Below are 19,899 nucleotides of genomic sequence, written 5' to 3'. Positions count from 1 at the left end.
AAAAAAAGTAAAAAAAAACTTTGACCCTTTCCAAATGTTAGACTAGATCGATTTTGAAAAAACAAAGTATGCAAAGTATCTTAGTTTCACATAGTCTTCACACCCAGAAAGTTTCATTGAATTCTGAAAAGGTGCTGCCAATCCCTTTGTCGAGTTGGCGTGAAATCCGTCTATTCAGCAAGACAAAGCTGAGGGTCGTGAATTCGTATTCGGTAAAGGACCTTTTCGGGTCCGACTTCTCAGGGGGTAGAGTATCTTCGTACCTGTCAGACTTTCCAAAAATAAATTACAACGAAAGCTCTCATTGAATAACTGTGGAAGTGCTCGTAAGAACACTAAGCTGAGAAGCAGGTTGATTGGGAACGTAACGCCTGAAAAAGAGAAGTAGAAGAAGATTTTAATCCCAATTGTCGCAAATCAATTGAGCTCTTGAGCTACCATGGAAAAGAGAGTGTTAAGTCAATTAAGGCGCCGGCCACGTCCATCCAGTCATCGGGGAAGGGAAGGAATGTTAATTAGACAACCATTGCTACTAGAGACCGAATACACCTCTGCATTTCCACAGTTGTCACGGAAATGATATGGGGTTGTCTAACAGAATATGGGCAGTATAGGGCTTTTCAAGTATTTTCTCTTAGGCTGACCAAAACCGTTGCTTCTACCCTTCATGAACAAAAAAAAAATATTGTAGTATCTCAACCAAATGAAAACTTAATTCAAAGTAACATCAAAATTAAGATCAGCATCTAGCAGAACTTTAATCATGTAATTTTTCGGTACTTTCAAACCTATCAATCTAAAACAAATCATCATAGATTTAAATGGAACAGCCCCAACGTCCAACGATTAGGCCAAACTGCATAGAAAAAGAAAAGAATGCTAACATAAAACCCAAAGAGCGATAAACAGTACCAACCCATTCCCCCACACTTTCTTAAACCCTCAAAATCTCGCAAGCCGTTTTGTAGCAAATGGCAATCCAATCCGGTTGCGTTGCCCCCCACTGAATCTGATTGACCTCGCCCTCGGCTGCCGTGTACGCGAGGATGGGATCCTCGATCGGTCGCGGCATCTGCTGGATGTCCCAGATCAGCGCCTGGTGATCATCGCCAGCCGTGCAAATGTGACACGAGCTGTGCGGAGCCCAAGCGATGCCATTCACACACGCCCGGTGATTACTCAGCCTGGCCACCGGAGTGCACGGTACCCGGACATCCAGGATGATCACTTCGCACGAATCCATCGCCACCGTGGCCAGATAGTTCGGATCCTGTTTGTTCCAAGCCAACCGCAACAGTGGCGTGTGGGCCGGATCTTCGTAGATGATTGTCGAGTGTTCCAGGTGACGCAGGTCGAACATTCGCACACTTCCATCGGCACCGACCGAGGCGAACATGTCCCGACCGCCGCCAGCCCTCGAAAATGCTATGTCGTATACCTCCTTGTCGTGAGCGATCAGCTGAGTTTTTACGTGTCCCGATACCAGGTTGATTCGACCCAGCGGTTGACCCGTTTCCAAACCCCAAATTGTGCATGTAGTATCGATGGAAGACGTTCCTACCAAATTGGGATCGACCTCGTTCCAGTCGAACGATGTCAACGGAGCGCAAAAGTCGCTGTTTTTGTTGTTGTTCAGGACACACTCCAACCGAGTGTCCGGCTCTCCGGCACGCCAAACGCGCAGGTAGTCCCCACTGGTGGCCAACAGGTCCGGGAAGACTCCTTTCGAGTCCGGAATCCACATGATTTTCGTTGTGGGATATGGGTGATCGAATGTGCTGTGGAAGAAACAAAAGGAACAAGGATTATTATCAGTTCATGCTGGGTCATTGTAGCGTTACATGTTGATACTAAACATTCATTATGTGGTTCATTGAATAACCTGGACTTACCCCCTCCCGTCTTATACACCAGAATTCTAACTAGTATTGGTAATATCATTAAAGGAATTTCTGGAAGAAGCGATCAAACGATCAACTGATGGAACATCAGGAACACCGGAGAAACTCCTGCATTTTCCACAGCTACCTTGGAAGTAGGAGTTGCTTTGTTAGTGATGGATGATTCGACCGTAAGGATCCCACTGTGGTAAGCGGTTGAGTCGATTTTCATTCAATTCGAGCGATAGATAGAATTGACGATGTTTGATGTCATTATTAAGCAGGACGCAGAGAAATATATAGAACGATAGCTATTAAAAGGAATGTTGACAATATGAGAAAGGGACGGGTCTGGGATTGAACCCACGACCTTCTGTTGGGATGCAGAAACGATAACGATTAGTTACTACCAACCCCGTCACTGGAGAAATCTATGGAAGAAGCATCGAAAAAAAAATGAACCTTTCCTCGAGAAATCTGCAAGGACTCTTCCCGCCGGTCGAGAATCTTTTCGGTTTGAAAACTTTTATTGACTTCCCAGGGAGTATCCTCGTAGGTATTTGAAGTTGTACCGCTGTGGACTTGAGTTAGTTCATTGAGCAAAAATAGGAGACATCATCCATATTATTAGGTTTTTAATTCAGGTTATCATATAACGCTGTTAACAAGTTTAAAAAAATAGTTTTGGTTTGGCGAAATTTGTAAAAATGCATTTGAATTTGTTTTGTCTGTCAAATCACTGAAGACAATTTCGAAGATTTCAAAAGAGTTACTTTTGACATCATAAGCATTAGGATAATCAGGGTGGTCACCAAATATCACTTTTGAAATTCCAGAGTCAGGAAACTCTGGTAGGTGGATTAGCCAATAGGAACGATTGGCGCGCAACGCGGCGGTATCACGCCACGCGGTGCACCAATCAGGTGTTAGGCATAGGAATGTGCAAGGTGTGCACTAATTATTAATAAAAGCGAGCCAGCAGCGTGGCTCGGTCTCTTGTTCTTGCTAGTTAGGTGTACAAGTAAGGTTACTTATATCAATAGACACTTTTGTATTTAAAGTTTGTGCTTTTTAAAAAGTGATCTAACGTGAAGAATCCCCTGACTGGTGTCAGAAGTGGGATATTTATAAAGTGAGTGTTGTTAAAGTGCTTAGTGTAACAGCTCCAGAGGAATCGCATCACGCTCCGCATCAGCACGAGGAACCATCCTTCGAGCACCGCAGCGACATCGACCGGATGGACGACAACATTTAAGCCGCTCACAGAACCGGAATAGATGCTACGGATTTTATCGTAAGTAATAATTCCCGCCTATACCAGCCTTACTTTCTATCCGTAAAAATGCCACGCGATCGTGACAACAGCAGTGAACTTGAGCAGTTGAGGGATCAGATCGCACAGCTTCAAGCCCTCGTTCAAGGGACGGGAAATGCTTACCATATTCCCGACCCAATTAAACAATTGTCCGACTACACAGGCAATAAAAAGGAATTAAATGCCTGGCTCCAGGAAGTAGATGAACTTTTCGAAGAGTTCAAAATTAAAGGAGAGAACGGTGCTCCAGATTCTATAAACACCCACTACTTAAGGGCTATAAAAAATAAATTAAGAGGGGAAGCCCGTACAGTTGTTTGTGCAAACGGCAATCCAGACACAAAACAAGAGTTGAAACAAATTCTTCGGGACAATTTTGGCGATCAAAGAGATTTCGTAACAAATCTTAACCAATTGTTTCATATACGCAAGGGTGATAGAAGCAACAGCAAGTATTTTAATGAGATAAAAGAATTAAATACGAAGCTGAAGTCAAACCTACAGCTCCACCCATTAAGCACAACCGAACTGCTGGAGATCCTTACAGTGACCAAATTTTTAGATGGGATCAGTGAACCATTAGCTTCAATTATCCGCAATTCTAAACCAAAATCCCTTGACGACGCTTATCAATCCGTCGTTATCAATCAAAACGCCGAAACTAGGAAACCCATTCAGAAGCAAACGTATTCAAGCAAATTTACTCCATACAAATCACAGAATGCACAGGCAAACGATTCTCGTCCCCCACAAGCTAGCGCTTCGCAACCCAACACCTTTCATAAACATAAAAAACCGTTCTACAGTAAGCCGAGGGCCGAAACTAATCACACGGAGGAGAATGATATCATAAGTGAACCTGAAGAAGAGGAACAGAAGGAAGAATACGATACATTGGACAGTGACGCAGAATGCGATGAGCTAAATTTTCAGAAGGTCAAGAACAAGGAACGACCGATTTAAACTTTATACCATACCTGAGGTTTCCTACCACAAAAGGGTACCTCAACTTTTTAATCGACACTGGGGCTAATAAATCATATATTAACCCCGAACAAGTTAAAAAATCTTCCAAAGCGAAGTCTCCTTCAATTGTTTCAAATAAAAATGGGAAATTCCTTATTGACAAGGTAGTTCACGCTAACCTCTTTTCGGAGGCATTCAGCACAAAGCTCCCCTATCATGTCTTCAAATTTCATCATTTTTTCGACGGCCTAATCGGGTATGAAAACATAGCATCGATGAAAGCCTTGATTGACTCCAAAAACCACCAGCTTGTAGTAGGTGATAAAAAGTATCAACTCGCACGATACTATCCCTCTTCGATGAACTTTCATGAACAGACCGATCAGATGGTAACCATTTGCACTACGGCAGATGGCACATTTCTAATCGAGGACGAAATAAACCTCACCCCAAGCATTTCGCTGAAACCTGGCTTATATTCCGCCAAGGGACACCAAGCTTCTGTCCACTTATCCACTGTTAAACCAGGTGTGAAAGCCAATATGAAACCATTTGCAAACGAAAAGTTTCTTTTGAATCAGAATGAAACTTGTTGCAAAATTAACTTCAAGGCAAGTCACATGAACGAGGAAGAAAAACGTGAGCTAGTAAAAACGCTCAAACCTTTCAAGGACGTTTTCTTTAGTGAAGGCCAAAAACTGACGTTCACGCACGAGGTTAAGCATCGAATTGAAACTAGCGATGATAAGCCAGTGCACCAAAAAACCTATAAATACCCTTATCATCTAAGGGATGAAGTATCCGATCAAGTTCGAAAGATGCTTGATTCGGGTATAATTAGAGAGTCGTCGTCTCCTTGGACATCACCCATCTGGGTGGTACCCAAAAAGATGGATAACTCCGGAAAAAAGAAATACCGGATAGTAGTAGACTACAGGAAGTTAAATGAGAAAACTCCTGCAGATCGATACCCTATCCCAGAAATCAGTGAAATACTAGACCGGCTCGGAAAGGCCCAATATTTCACAGTATTAGATCTGGCCAGTGGATTTCACCAGATCGAAATAGATCCTAAAGACATCCCAAAAACTGCATTTAATATAGACCACGGCAAATTCGAATTCGTTCGAATGCCATTTGGCCTAAAGAATGCCCCTGCAACATTCCAGAGGCTTATGGACTCTGTCCTTCGGAAACACCTGGGAATAAGATGTTTTGTCTATATGGACGACATCATAATATTCTCATCCTCTCTGAAGGAGCATGTTAAGGACATCGCGAAAGTCCTAGAGACATTACGCGATGCAAACCTCAAGGTGCAATGCGACAAGTCGGAATTTCTCCGCAAGGAGGTCGAGTTCCTCGGTCACGTTGTTACCACAGAAGGGGTGAAACCAAACCCCAATAAGATAGAGGCTATTCTAAATTGGCCACTACCAAAAACCCCAAAACAACTTAAGTCTTTCCTTGGAACCGTTAGCTATTATCGCCGCTTCATACCGGGATATGCTAACATTGCCAAACCACTCACCAGCCAGTTGAGAGGTAAAAGCAAAGTCATAAACTATGACACCAAAGACTTTGAACATTCCTTCAAAAAGCTAAAGCAAATCATGTCTACAGATTTGTTGCTAGCTTATCCGGACTTCAATAAGCCATTCATTCTTACGACAGACGCCTCCAACATTGCCATTGGAGCAGTACTGTCGCAATTAGAATACGGAAAGGAGAGGCCGATAGCATACCTTTCACGCACGCTGTCCAAGGCAGAGGAGAATTACTCCGCAACAGCCAAAGAACTGCTAGCTATCTATTTTGCTGCTAAAAGATTTCGACCATACCTCTATGGCAAACCTTTTACGATTTACACTGATCATGAGCCTCTGACCAAAGAGCTCAAGCTTACCGATGCCACTGGACGAGTCACTCGACAGAGGCTTTACTTGAAGCAGTATGATTTCAAAATCGTTTACAAGAAGGGTAAGCAAAATGTGGTAGCTGATGGATTATCGCGAATCCCACCAGTCGAGTTAAACTTACAGGAACTCTTCAGCGAATGCTACCCAAATGACGCTATCTATGGTCCTGAAATAATCAATAAGTTTCAAAACCAATTGATTATTCGATTAGATAGCAATGACCGGAAAAGCCCGCATGTGATGTGGAAGGTCTTCCCCGGCCAAAGAAGGCATATCTTTCACAAGTCAAATTATTCAAGAGATGAATTGGCGGCTATAATCAAAAAATATTTAGATCCAGCCGCAAGTAACGGCATTTTTGGACCGTTAGAGATAATTAAGATTTGTAAGGAAATCATCGAAACAGATTTTAATAAAAATTTAAAGATACATTATTCTAACATTCTATTACCTGATCTCATTTCAGCCACGGACCAACAGGATTTTATACGCAAATCGCATAATTTCAACCATAGGAATTACAAACTAACGTACGAGGAAGTGAGAAAATCTGCTTACTTTCCTGGTATGTTAGGTAAAGTCAAAACCTTCGTAAAAAATTGCGAAGAGTGCAAATTCGCAAAGTACGAAAGAAGACCATTCAAAATTCCAATTTCGAGAAGAATATACGACGAGCCTTTTGGAAACGTCTTTATTGACGTATACGTTAAAGAGACTCAGAAATTTCTAACCGTCGTAGATTCCTTCTCCAAATTTGCGCAATTATATCAAATCTCCAGCGAAAGCACTGAAGAGCTAACAGAAGCACTTATCGAGTATTTCAAAATCTTCGGATTGCCGAAAATGATTACTTGTGACCAGGCAACAGGATTTAGTTCATCCTTGATCCCTGCAGAAATTAATCTCGCGAGGCAAAGGAATATTCAAACCGCTCGGGACAATATCAAGGCAATGGCCACAAAAGAGAACGACAAAACAAAAGCAGATGAAAACAAATACAAAATTTTAAGTGAAAAACAAGTATTGGTCAAAGGAAAGGCTAAGCCACACCCTTCTGGCAACCGATACAGACTGATAGACGTAACAAAACAGACGGACAAGACTGTCACCGACGGACATAACATAAAGACACACAAGACTGACATCAAACTTCTCTAACACCCAACTATTTTACTTTCAGACTATGTTTTTTGGCGACGGTGGCTTCAAAATTCTTACATGTCCACGACCTTGGGCAGAACCCCCTTGCAGTAGTAATGATGGGTGACGCTAGAATCAGCAGCAGTAGCCTTAGGATTCTACACAGAATAAACCTAGAGGGCATAGAGGAAGCGATCGAGCAGATTAAACTAGTAGTCGAAAATAGGGTTTGGAAAGATGATATATTAGGGCCATTGATTAATCTAAAATTAAATAAACTAACCGAAACTTACACCAAACTAAGGCCAGTTACGTCGAGACGTAGAAAGAGATGGGAAACCTTAGGTTCAGCTTGGAAATACATCTCCGGTAGCCCTGACGCGGAAGACTTGAGAATCATTAATAGAACCACAAATTTATTGATAGACCAGAATAACGAACAAGTCAAAAATTAACCGGTACTTTGAGAATAGATTTCAAAATATGTCTACATCTTTATCAATGTTCATTTCAAATGTCTCTAACGAAATTATTGATCGGATGAGTTCAGTCAACTTGCTTTTCAACATAGATGAATTAACAAAACACTTAGAAACAATAGAAGAGGCCATTGCATTGGCTAGGGCAAATATCCCCAGCAGCCGTCTCATCACCGCACAGGAGCTGCAGCTAGCCAGGAATTTTATCTCGGACCTTGGCTTAGACTCACCCAATGATATTCTCGACATCGCAGGCGCTTATATCCTACACAATGCTCTACAAATCATCTACGTTCTTAAGATTCCCAAGATAAAAGCCATCAACTACGAGTTATACTACATAGAGCCCATCATCAATAATGGTTCGAAAATCCACATCCAGTCAAATTATCTCCTTAAAGGCATCAAATCATACACAGTTCAATCACCATGTCCAAAGTTGAAAAACCTTTACATTTGTTCCAACTCCGACCTCAAACCGACAGATGAATGCCTTACGAAATTAACTAGTGGAAGCTCAGCCGATTGTCCCATAGAAAAGGCATACAGCAAAAACCACATCAAGAGAATTGATGAAGTCAATGTCATCATCAACAACGGAAACACCACCATATCATCAAACTGTTTGGATGAACCGAGAAGTTTAGTTGGATCCTTTCTAATCCAAATGTCAAATTGCTCAGTATACATAGACGGAGAGGAGTACGTCAACCTGGACACCATCATACCAACCAAATCATTCTTACCAACGACCGGACTAAAGGTAAATGCTACCAAAATTATAGACCGTATACCCCTAGAGTATTTACAGACATTTCACCTGGAGCATCGAGAAACCCTTAGGAAGTTGAACCTTACCACGGAAAGCATTCAGTTAAGGCTCAACATCTTCAAATGGCTTTCTTTCGGGTCAATCTCTACTACGATGATCATATGCATTGGAGTCTTTTTCATTTGGCTATTCCGAGGTATTATCCTACGCATTAGTGACGTCAACAAGAAAGAGATGGTGCCATAAGAATCGAGAGAGGAACTTAGTACCATTCCTGAGCCTAGAAAACCGAGGTTAATCCCGCAACAATGAAGACCCTGCACAACGACGAACGCCCGGAGCAACGGAGGACCGTAGCTGCCGAAGATCGCGAAAGCCGAGGGCGGCTTTCAAGTAGACGGGGAGTAGTCAGGAAACTCTGGTAGGTGGATTAGCCAATAGGAACGATTGGCGCGCAACGCGGCGGTATCACGCCACGCGGTGCACCAATCAGGTGTTAGGCATAGGAATGTGCAAGGTGTGCACTAATTATTAATAAAAGCGAGCCAGCAGCGTGGCTCGGTCTCTTGTTCTTGCTAGTTAGGTGTACAAGTAAGGTTACTTATATCAATAGACACTTTTGTATTTAAAGTTTGTGCTTTTTAAAAAGTGATCTAACGTGAAGAATCCCCTGACTCAGCTTTTTTCCCAGTATAATTTTCAAAGGTCTCCCGGTTTTAAATTGAGGGATCCAAACGTAAAGGACTGACATTTTGGTCAATTTTTGAGTTGAATATACTAAACATATTTACTGTTTTCAAGCTTTGCAGCGGTATAAGATTTTGTCACTTACCTTTGCTTCTAACCCCCTCAATTGTGCTAAGTGGACGGTTTTTTATTCTTGGCACTTTTGATTCACTTCGACAGGGGATTGTTGTAAAAACTACCAAGCTAATATCTACCAACAATATGCCTCTTTTGTGCAATTAACAATCCCAATTGAAAATATTCCAATTCCTAATCTTCGTTTTTTTTTCTGCAAACGTTTGCAAAAGCAAATGAATTAAGGTAAGGAGGTAAGTGAGGAAAAAAATCATAAAATTTTTCGAAATATAGTAGTGGAACATGGTCCAATTCGGACCTAGTAACAGTTTTTTAACCATATCTTTTCAGCACAATGGGCGGCATGAAAAGTTTTATTATTTCTTGAAAGCCTGATTTAGCGCGAGCACTTTTTGCTATGATAGTTATAAATATAACTCCGATTTGTTTGATACCAAAGTTCGTGTTGAACTTCTTCAATAAACGCAATCATAACAAAATAACTCAATGCGTGAAAAATTTCAATTAAGTTCGAGTCAGAACTAGCTCAAGTAAAATTTGAATTTTAATAAAAAAAATAACATGTGTGAAGCCTGGTTCAATATTTAGTACAGTGAACATTCCCTAACTCGATATTAAACTAACCATCGTGTATGGGAAATATCGAGATAAAGAACAAATATTTTTTTTAAATTTTGGAGCCTTTGTTATTTTGACAAACATTGGAATTAGTAAAATTTCAAAATATTGAATCTTGGCACGAAAATATGGGGTTAAAAAGGTGAACTTGTTCGGGAAACTGGAAAAAAAGCATCGAGTTTCGGGAAATCAAGTTGGAGATATATCGACATACATTTTTGGGTCAAAGTACGCTATATTAAAAAGATTAAAAAATGAAGCCAAACTTCATATTTTCATGTTCAAAACACATTATATCGGGTAAGGGAAAGTTGATTGTTTTGTTCTAAGCACTCATAAACTTTTTTTAGTATCGTATTGTCAAACAAATTTGGAAAGCTGTATCTAAAATAGGCTGTGGTATTAATATAGATGCTTGTCAAGTACCTAGTTTATTGATACATTTTTTTATAGGTCTACCGAATTTCTTAAATTTTTTTCGATGACTGTTTCTTGACCGCAACAGAAACAAAGGCACCATCATATTACAACTTCTGTGATTTTCTTGCAAATAGAAAAGACTTTCATGGGTTGGAACTTATGAAATAGACTGACTGCTCGTTGAAAATCAAGAGGTCCGTATTGAACCACATCAAAAGGTCCGGATTGGACCAATACATATTTTGAGATTTTCAAACTAGTTGAGCACAAACAGTGCATAAACATATCAAAACCATATGGTCAGATGAAAGCTTAGGCTAGGGGATTCGATTATAAAATAACACAGAAAGATTGGAGATTTATTGTCAATAACAGAAGCTTGGAAATTATGCTAACGGATAGCAAACTACAGCACTTCAATACAACAAACTAATATAAAAACCAAACGAATTAACTGAAAAACGTCAAATGTATTGTGTTAGATCCTAGCCAGACGGTGGGTAGAAAAACGGTAAACACGATCTTTACAGTAGCTCCAGTATTGAGAAATGCTTGATGGTCCTAATTAGAACATGGTCCGAATTGGACCAGCTTCCTCTATATATATAAAAGTATAGTGTAGCCAAAATAACAGTTGCTCATTGGCAATATCATCAACAGTAACAACTTTTTACAATTTACAGTCGGTGACAAAAGTTAGTAATCAAATGCTATTTTCCATACAAAATTCCCAAACTTGGAGATCTGTATCTCAGCTTCTGGTAGGCCGAATTGGTTGAAATTTGGATGACGAACTAAAAATAACCTGAAGTTTTGTGTATGCTGAGCTCATTGAACTTCAATCATTTTGTATAACAATTTTTAGCGTAACGAAATCATGAGCGTTCTATACAGAGCAAATTGACAATGATGTTTCATTTATTCATGCTTGCATTCATCGTTGTTCTTTTCATTATTATTGAAAACTGATTTAGTATTCGAAACACTTTTCAGTGTTGTACGATAAACGATCGCGAGGTGTTTTGGCGAAGTTGTTATCGAAAGAATGAATATAAAGTTATGTCTAGCTTCTAGGAAGGTTTATTGAGGAATGAACATTTTACAATTGAACTAAGCTTATATAGGTTGTCAGAACAAATCAACTGCTACTACGATGTAAGCTTTCTTAATGTAGATCAACTGCTGCTAAGTTGAGCTTCTTCACCCCCTCTCAGTTGATTACGTATAGTCCAATCTTCTGCCGCAGCTCTTGAAATAGTGGTGCAGCTAGCGATTTTGTTAAAATATCCGCCTCTTGATGTTTGGATTGGATGTATACCAGTTGAATTCGTCCGTCAGCCACAGCATCCCGAATGAAGTGGAATTTAACGTCGACGTGTTTCACCCGTTTGGTTTCCTCCTTTTTTGGCCATGGCAATGGCACCCTGGTTGTCTTCAAATACCGGAACAGGCCCCAGATTCTAGGCTTCAGACAGATCAGTCATTAGACCGGTCATCCAAATTACCTCGCTGATGCAGCTACTCATCGCTACGTATTCGGCCTCTGTTGATGACATCGCAACGGTTCCTTGTTTCTTTGAAGACCAAGCCACGGTACAGCCAAATACTTTTAGTAGATAACCAGAGACGCACTTTCTATCTGATTCATCTCCTGCATAGTCAGCATCAACGAATCCCTCTGTCGGTGATTTATGTGGATTTCTCTTGTAAACCAGTTGATGATGCTTTGTCCCTTGTAAGTACCGAAGTACTCGCTTCGCTTGTTGCCAATGATCAGGTCCAGCTTCATCTTGGAATCTTGATAAATAGCCAACGAAATAGCACAGGTCTGGTCGTTTCCCCATCATAATGTACATCAAGCTTCCAATCAGCTCTCTGTACGGGTATTGGCAATCTCCATTTGCTCGTGTCAGCTGTAGTCGCACTTCAGCAGGTGTTTTTCACGCTTTGCAATCTTGCATCTCGAATCGTTGCAGCATCTTGTCAATAAGTCCGGTTTGGGAAAGCTTCATGACGCCTCTTGCGCGGTCTCTCTCCACCTTGATCCCTAAAAAGTGATGAAGTGGACCCATGTCAGCCATCTCGAATTCGCTCTTGAGTATTCGTTTGATTTCTTCCACCGTCGCTCTGGTCTTCGCCACGATCAACAAGTCATCTACATATACTATGATACTGTTGACGCACTTAGAGGCAATAATCATGATTTGACCGAACGAAGCCTTGATCCTGGAGAAAATTGTTGAAACGGTTGTTCCAACACCTTGGCGATTGCTTCAAGCCATAGAGTGAACGTTCTAGCAAGCATATCTCGTCCGGTTTAGATTTTACGCCTTCAGGTACCTCCATGTATACCGTTTCGATTACCTTCCCATTTAAGAACGCTGTACGAACATCCATCTGATGTATTTCGAGGTCCCGAGTGTTTGCCACCGCCAGAATGGTCCGGATTGTAGTTAACTTGGCGACGGGTGCGAATGTTTCTTCGTAGTCGATGTGCTTCCTTTGCATAAACCCTTTGGCTACCAAGCGAGCCTTGTAGCGAACAGGTTTGCCATCAGCGTCGGTCTTCACAGCGAACACCCACTTGCATGGAACTAGAACGACAGTCGCCGGTCGCTTCACCAATGTCCAGGTTTGGTTGTGGTTCAACGCACGAAGCTCGTCATTTACAGCCTGATACATACCACCGTGTTGCTTCTGGATGGCCTTCGATGTCGTCGTAGCACATAGGAATCTGAGTGGAAATATTTACAGCAGTATTTGCACTATAAGAAGACATAAAATCTCGGAACCAACCTGGTCTCTTGCACTCCCGACCACTGGTCCTCGGAGTTGTCCCGTCCTGGGAGGAACTCTTACCTACCGCTTGTGGTGGAAGTGCCAACGGTTCTAACACCACGCCTTCGGCTTCTTCCCCCTCTTGCTCCGACTCGTCATCTTGCGGGTCAGCAATCGTAATATTGTCCGGAGCAACTTCGACTTCGTTGGCAGGATCGATTTCCGGTACCTCCACACCGTCCCCCTCTGACTCAGTGAATTCCGGAACTACAAGTGGGATCGACTGTTCTGTCAAACACCCACTCATTTGCGCCGCTGGTGTAATCTTGAACGGAAACTCGACTTCGTTACATCTTATATCACGTGCCACAAATTGCTTTCTGGCCTTCGGATCCCACAATCGATAGCCGCATGGTGCATATCCAAGAAACACGCATCGCTTACCGGTTGGATCGAGCTTGCTTCGCTTTTGCTTTGGTATCCACGAAAACGCCAAGCTACCAAAGACTCGCAACTTCTCAACGTTCGGTTTTTCGCCATGCCACATCTCAGCTGGTGTTTTCTCAACTTCCAGTGCTTCCGTTGGGCTTCGGTTCGTGACGTATACTGCGTCATACAGTGCTTCACCCCAAAGGTACTTTGGAGCCCCAGACTCAAGCAGCAACGTTCGCATCTTCTCAGAAATGGTCCGATTGAAACGTTCAGCGACCCCATTGTGCTGTGGTGTATAACCTACCGTTGACTCCACCTGGATGCCATGTTGCTCATAATAAGCCAACTAGGAGCTGCTAAAGTATTCACGTCCTAGGTCACATCTCAAGGCTGCTATCTGGGTACCGAATTTAGCGGTTGCCATTGCTTGATAGATCTTGAAATATTCAAACACCTGGTCCTTTCGCTTCATAAGGTATACCACTGCAAAATGAGTGTAATCGTCCAGGAACGTCACGAAGTATTGGTAACCATCAAATGTAGCCGGTGTAATTTTTCCACAAACGTCCGTGTGAACTCTCTCCAGCGGCCTGCTGGTAGGAGGTCTTGATCCATTGAATGGTAGCCGCATCAGTTTTGCTTCGGCGCAAGTTTCACAGAAGGCTTCCTCCGTTTTCAACTTACCCATTCCAGTCACCATTTCCGCTTTTTGGAGCTCCAATAGATTTCGATAGCTTAAATGTCCGTAGCGCTTGTGCCACAAATCCTGCTTGCTGACTCCATCATCGGTTGTCAAGGCAGTGCCAACGATTTCCACATCCATGGTCAAATAAAAGAGATTACCTTGCTTGGTGGCCTCACCGATGATCTCCCCGTCTTTGGTCAGGATGGCACGATCCTTCATAAATTCGACATCAACTCCAACGTTCATCAGCGCTCCCAACGAGATCAGGTTGAATTTCAAATTTGGAACGAACAAAACCTTGCTTATGGCCAAACGAACCTGGCCGCTTCGTGTCGATACGATACCTTTGATGGTTCCTTGCTGTGCGCCCTTCATACTGCCATTGTCCATCGCACTCTCAATCGTGACAGGTTCAGCAAGTGTCTCCATTCCATAGAACACTCCAGGATCTTTGGCCATGTGCCGGCTGGCACCCGAATCAAGAATCCACACTATCTTGCTCTTTGCACTTGAACTTACAGTCGGTACGGAACCAATCAACGCGACTTCACGATCCCTGGGAATTTCTGCAGCTTGCGCTCGTACCCGTTGGTCTCTAGATTTCGGACACGTTGACCGCTTGTGGCCAAAGGCTCCGCAACCGTAGCACTTTCCAGCAAATTTCGGTTTACCTTCACGGATGCCTTTCTTTTGCTTCTCGGTCCTTGCTGCCAGTACCGTTCCGTCGGATCGATTTGATAGCCCGCTGCATGTATCACGACCGTTTCCCTTCTGTTCTTCAGCCAACAAACGACTTTTCACTGTTGCCAGGGTGAGCTGTTTTTCTTCCAAATTTTCAATTGCCGTGGTGACGACGTCGTACGAGGCTGGCAACGAGATAAACAGTTGGCTCACCTGGTCCAACTCCGTCAGATTTGCGCCGGCATCTTCCAACTGCCTCACCAATTCGTCGAAGTCCCGGAAGTGGTCCTTCAGGGCACATCCTTCTTCCATCCGCAGCATGGCAAGCGACCTCCGGATGTATGTTTGGGCCGCAAATACCTTCTTCGCAAACGTCGACTCTAAAGACATCCACATGGCTTTGGCCGTGGCTTTGTCCCGTACGTATTCCAGGTGGCTGTCCGCTATGAATGCCACCAATAAGGCCTTTGCTTTTTCGTCCTTCTCTTTGAACGCCTTCTTGATCGCTTCAGTAGCCGTTTCTGCCGGGGCATCTTCATCGAGTACATCCCGTACTCCATGGGCCGAAAGCTGGGTCTCGACCCGGAACTTCCAAGTATCGAACCCATCACCAGCGAACTGCACAATGCCAGCTTTCTTCGCGCTGCTTGCCATCGTTCCCAGATTCTTCACAAAGTAAACGGCTGCTTCTAAATAACGATTCCGATTTCCAAGAGGGCTTCAGATTCTAACAATTTTCCTATCTTCGGTCTTCAGGGGTTAAAGTGAGACTGGGCCCATAACCTAAAGTTATGTCTAGCTTCTAGGAAGGTTTATTGAGGAATGAGCATTTTACAATTGAACTAAGCTTATATAGGTTGTCAGAACAAATCAACTGCTACTACGATGTAAGCTTTCTTAATGTAGATCAACTGCTACTAAGTTGAGCTTCTTCAGGATGTATGAAATCGGATAAGCCTATATCAAGCAACCGTGTAGAAATGTCGTTTTCCTATGCAAGTTGCAGGTCCCCAAGCTGGTTAAGTAATCCGTAAAAGAAGATATTCGCAGCCACAACACGTGGTTTTACCATGGGAAAGTGATTATATTTGTTAACTTAATCAGCTTTAAGTCTTATCTTAGAGTCTTTGATATTACCTGCAACAGCTAGATTTTCGTTACTAAGTCGAACGCGACCTAGAAATCCATAAACAGATTGACAATGAATCCCGAAAAAAAATAAAAAAAAGAAGTAAATAGTTGCAGGTATATAGAGTGGAAGTCCTAGTATTGTTGATACTTAAGTAGTACTTATTGGGGATTTGTTTGAAGTTGTTGAAGACTTTGTTAATCTTCGAACACCTGTGACATATGACAATCATGTTTCCCGTCTAGTTATAATCCTGTTGTGGCTAAGAATGTGGGATGTAGAATGTAGAATTAAGGATATTTTTCACGTGAAGTGCTGAGGGCATTACTCGGTGCAAAACTAGACCTAAACATCAAGGGTAGTACCAGATGTACAGAGAAGCAGATTTTGTTAAGCAAAATAAATACGGCAGTCTTTGGTGGGCTGGCCACTTAGTGTGAAAATCTAAAAATAAGCTGTTAATTAATAATATCCAGCATTGAATGTTTCACGTTTATCGAACGTAATATCGATTGTATATTAAATATATTTCTTAGATGTAAGCCATTAAGCAGATTAAGCCATGTAAAAACACACTTAAGCCACTCTGGTAAGTCAAGTCAGTTATAAATATGTCTTATTATAACAACGATAACAGTTTGGCCAACTTTTTGAGCGTTTTTGTAGGTTTTTTTCAGTGTTATTGCAAAATTTTAATACGGATTATATTCAAATTTGTAGTTAAAAACTTCAAATCGAAATTTCTTGAAATTAATCCCTGGGGTTTTTTTTTATAAATTGGTCCAGAAGTACAGATTGACCTCAGGAATCGAACCCTGTGCTCGGATTGGATAGACAATTGTTTATTTCATAATAACGGTCTGTCGGGGCACCGTGTAGCTATTAGTAAACTAGGTTCGCAATTAGCATAGTGAAACAGAACGTGCTGATAACTCAGGAAACACTTTACTTAAAACGTTTAAAGCTTATAGAAATCATGGAACTTCCAAAGGTTACCAAATATTACAATATTAATGTGTCTACTTCGGAAGCCGATTGAAAGGAAGACGTTGATTGAAAAGTTCAGAAAAAAAAGTTGCACAGAGTAGTGATGAATATCGTTTTTGTGTTGCCGAATAACCGAGGTTACCCCAAATAGCATAAAGTCGTTTGTCATAATACCACTTGGTCTCTGAAAACGGATCAAGATACTTTATACGTCTCTGAACTAATAAGCTATATTATGTTAATTTGACAATGAGAAAAAAGGAAAATGATTCATTCTTTAGAATGTTACAGAATTATTTTGTTTTGTTTTATTTTTGTTTCAAAACAACTACTACTAAAATAAATAAGCAAATTTATTGCATTGACAAAAGTTGCTGGTAAGCCGTTAAAATTTGAAGACTCTATAGGGAATCGTTTAGCCTTTACAATATTTTCCTCTGCGTGTGTGATTCCTTGCTCGTTGAGTGACAATTTACTATAATAATAATAAACACAGAATAAAGAAAACTGCCAAAAATGTCGAAAACCAATGGAGCTCTGAAGTTACCATGGGAAAGAGAGGGTTAAATGATGTTAAATGGTCCAATTTCGATTTTCATCCAGGCATTGGCCCAAGGCTCGGCCTTTTTTGTTTATAACGAATGAGCAAGAGAGAGTCAATGGCCTCTCCTAAGCGATTTGTCTATGACCTCGCAAATAATTTGTCAATGATGTGGACAAGCATCTCCAAGCAATCCTACTTCGAAGATCTGATCCAGAATCTGACAATGATCTTATAGGAAATCCGCTAATAATTGCAAACATACCGTGAGGGCCCCTAACTCTGCGCAGCTCCTAACTCTGCGCACTTTTACCAAAATCCACCAAAATCTGGTAAATCATTTAAATTTTTGTTTAAAATTTGTTATCCATATATTGATACAATAGTAATAAAAAAGTACGTGAAGAATTTTCTTGACAAATTTTCGTTTATTACTTTAATAAAAAATAAAATAGCTTTAAAAATATTGAAAAACGTCCAAATTGACTGCCCGTTAGCAAAAATGCTAAGGGAGTACCTCATCACTTAAGTCATTTGAATCAAGTTAAAGAGAATATATTTCAGATTTTTAGTATGTAGGCACTGGTTTATTTATCGAGCAATTATCACTGGTAAAGTGCACCTTATTTTCTCTTCATTTTCTTATTCTTCTTAAGTGCGCATAGTAAGGAACCATTTTTCAACTATGTCCCTTACTATGCGCAGCAGCTATAAAACGTTATTTTCAACATACAATCAACCCTCCAGAGGTCGATATTGAAGGGAACCATCGACTTGTCGACACCATCGAGATATGGAATGGAAATGTTTTGGTAAATTGTTTAAGGGGATCATCATAGTAAGGGAAGATTAAAAAATGACGTCCAACATATTTTAAGGATTTCTACACTCCGTCCCCTCAATTCCCTGTCGCGATTTTAACAGTACCTAATGGATGCATTGTCACATTTTCGTAGACTCCTCCTTCCCTGAACGATGGACGTAATTTTTGAATGCTCCCTAACCATGCAATAGAATAATTTTGATTTTTTGTATAGTTTCATGAGTCAATATCGTGTAATGGAACATCGAGGTTTAATCGTATTTGCTATATAGAAACGCCAATAAAGTACTGTTATTGATCTGAAATATGAATCGTTCATTAATAACGTCATGCTTATACAGGGCGGCGATACTTGTCGATTGAGTGATGAAAAATACATTAAGCATGGATATACCCTTTCGCTTAAACTATTCTTCGTATTTAGTAGGAATGTTCGGGTTTCACATATAACAAATCAGAACCAGGTTCTTATTAATTTTATTCAAACTCGGACCCGAACCGAATAAAAGAAAATTTGGTTTTTATATTTTCTAGTGAAAATTCATAAACAGTCAAAGCTAATTTTCCTTTACACGCCAAGAAAGAATGCAAAAAAGATGTAGTTTGTACCCTTTTTGTATGTTGCTTTGGATTTTAGAAAACTAAGTTAATTACATGTTTTGGAAATCATATGATGATTTCGATTATTTTGAGAGTTCCACTTAATGGCATTCAGTAACAGTAATTATCATGGATTGAATTAAAGATAAAATTCACTTCACTTAATAAACTTCTATGTTAGAGACATTCCACGCTCCACTGGGGACGTAAAGCCGTATAAAGCAAGAAAATTAAGATTAATTCAGAATTTGAATGCTAGTAATGCTTTTAGCAAAATACTTCAACTGTTATAAATAATGTATCGAGTGCGCAGAGTTAGGAACCTGAATGCGCAGAATAAGGAGCATTGCAAAAATGAGTGCGCAGAGTTAGGAACACGGACACCCTTGAGAAAAATTAAAAATTTGCAATAAAAATCATTACTTAGTGAAGCTTTTATATTTTTTCCTTATACATGAAATCAATAAGTATTTGCTCCTAAAATTTCAGAGGATTGTGTTTTGTTTTCAATTAATTACAGCTGTTTGAAATTTAAAAATCCTTAAGTGCGCAGAGTATGGGGCCTTCACGGTAATTACCAAGATGTGTGGATTTTACTTACAGTTTACAAACATTACTGCCTGGCCTGGATAACGCTCAAACTGAAACTAACCGTGCTGCCAATAGTGCGAACGAAATACTAGCGTAACATTTGAAAAGGGCCTAACTGCAAAATGTAAACAAACTTGATTATTCATTATTCGCATCATTTTTTACGTAAATTACTCCTACATACTCTTACGGGCATGCAAAATGCATTATTAATGGTAATTTTATTCAAATTTAAAAGGGCCTATCTGAAAATGATAAAACTAAGAGGGCCTAACTGGTCATAAAAGGGCCTAACTGAAAATTTCCATCAAAATCAGATTG

The 19,899-nt window shown here is 40.8% G+C and overlaps 1 protein-coding gene across 1 annotated transcript in view; it reads right to left on the bottom strand.

Moving 5' to 3' along the window:
• Positions 1 to 727: 727 nt before the first annotated feature.
• LOC5574530 (DDB1- and CUL4-associated factor 7) overlaps positions 728 to 19,899 on the bottom strand; it is a 28,977-nt gene continuing 9,805 nt past the window's right edge. Inside the window, exon 4 of the mRNA XM_001655133.2 lies at positions 728 to 1,778. Coding sequence (XP_001655183.2) covers positions 935 to 1,778 — 844 coding nt within the window. The 3' untranslated portion in view covers positions 728 to 934. The remainder of the gene's footprint in view (positions 1,779 to 19,899) is intronic.

Source organism: Aedes aegypti, chromosome 1 (genome assembly GCF_002204515.2).
Source record: "Aedes aegypti strain LVP_AGWG chromosome 1, AaegL5.0 Primary Assembly, whole genome shotgun sequence".
In the NCBI taxonomy this organism is placed as follows: domain Eukaryota; kingdom Metazoa; phylum Arthropoda; class Insecta; order Diptera; family Culicidae; genus Aedes; species Aedes aegypti.
Note: the sequence above shows the minus strand (reverse complement) of the source record. Positions and strands in the feature narration are given on the sequence as shown.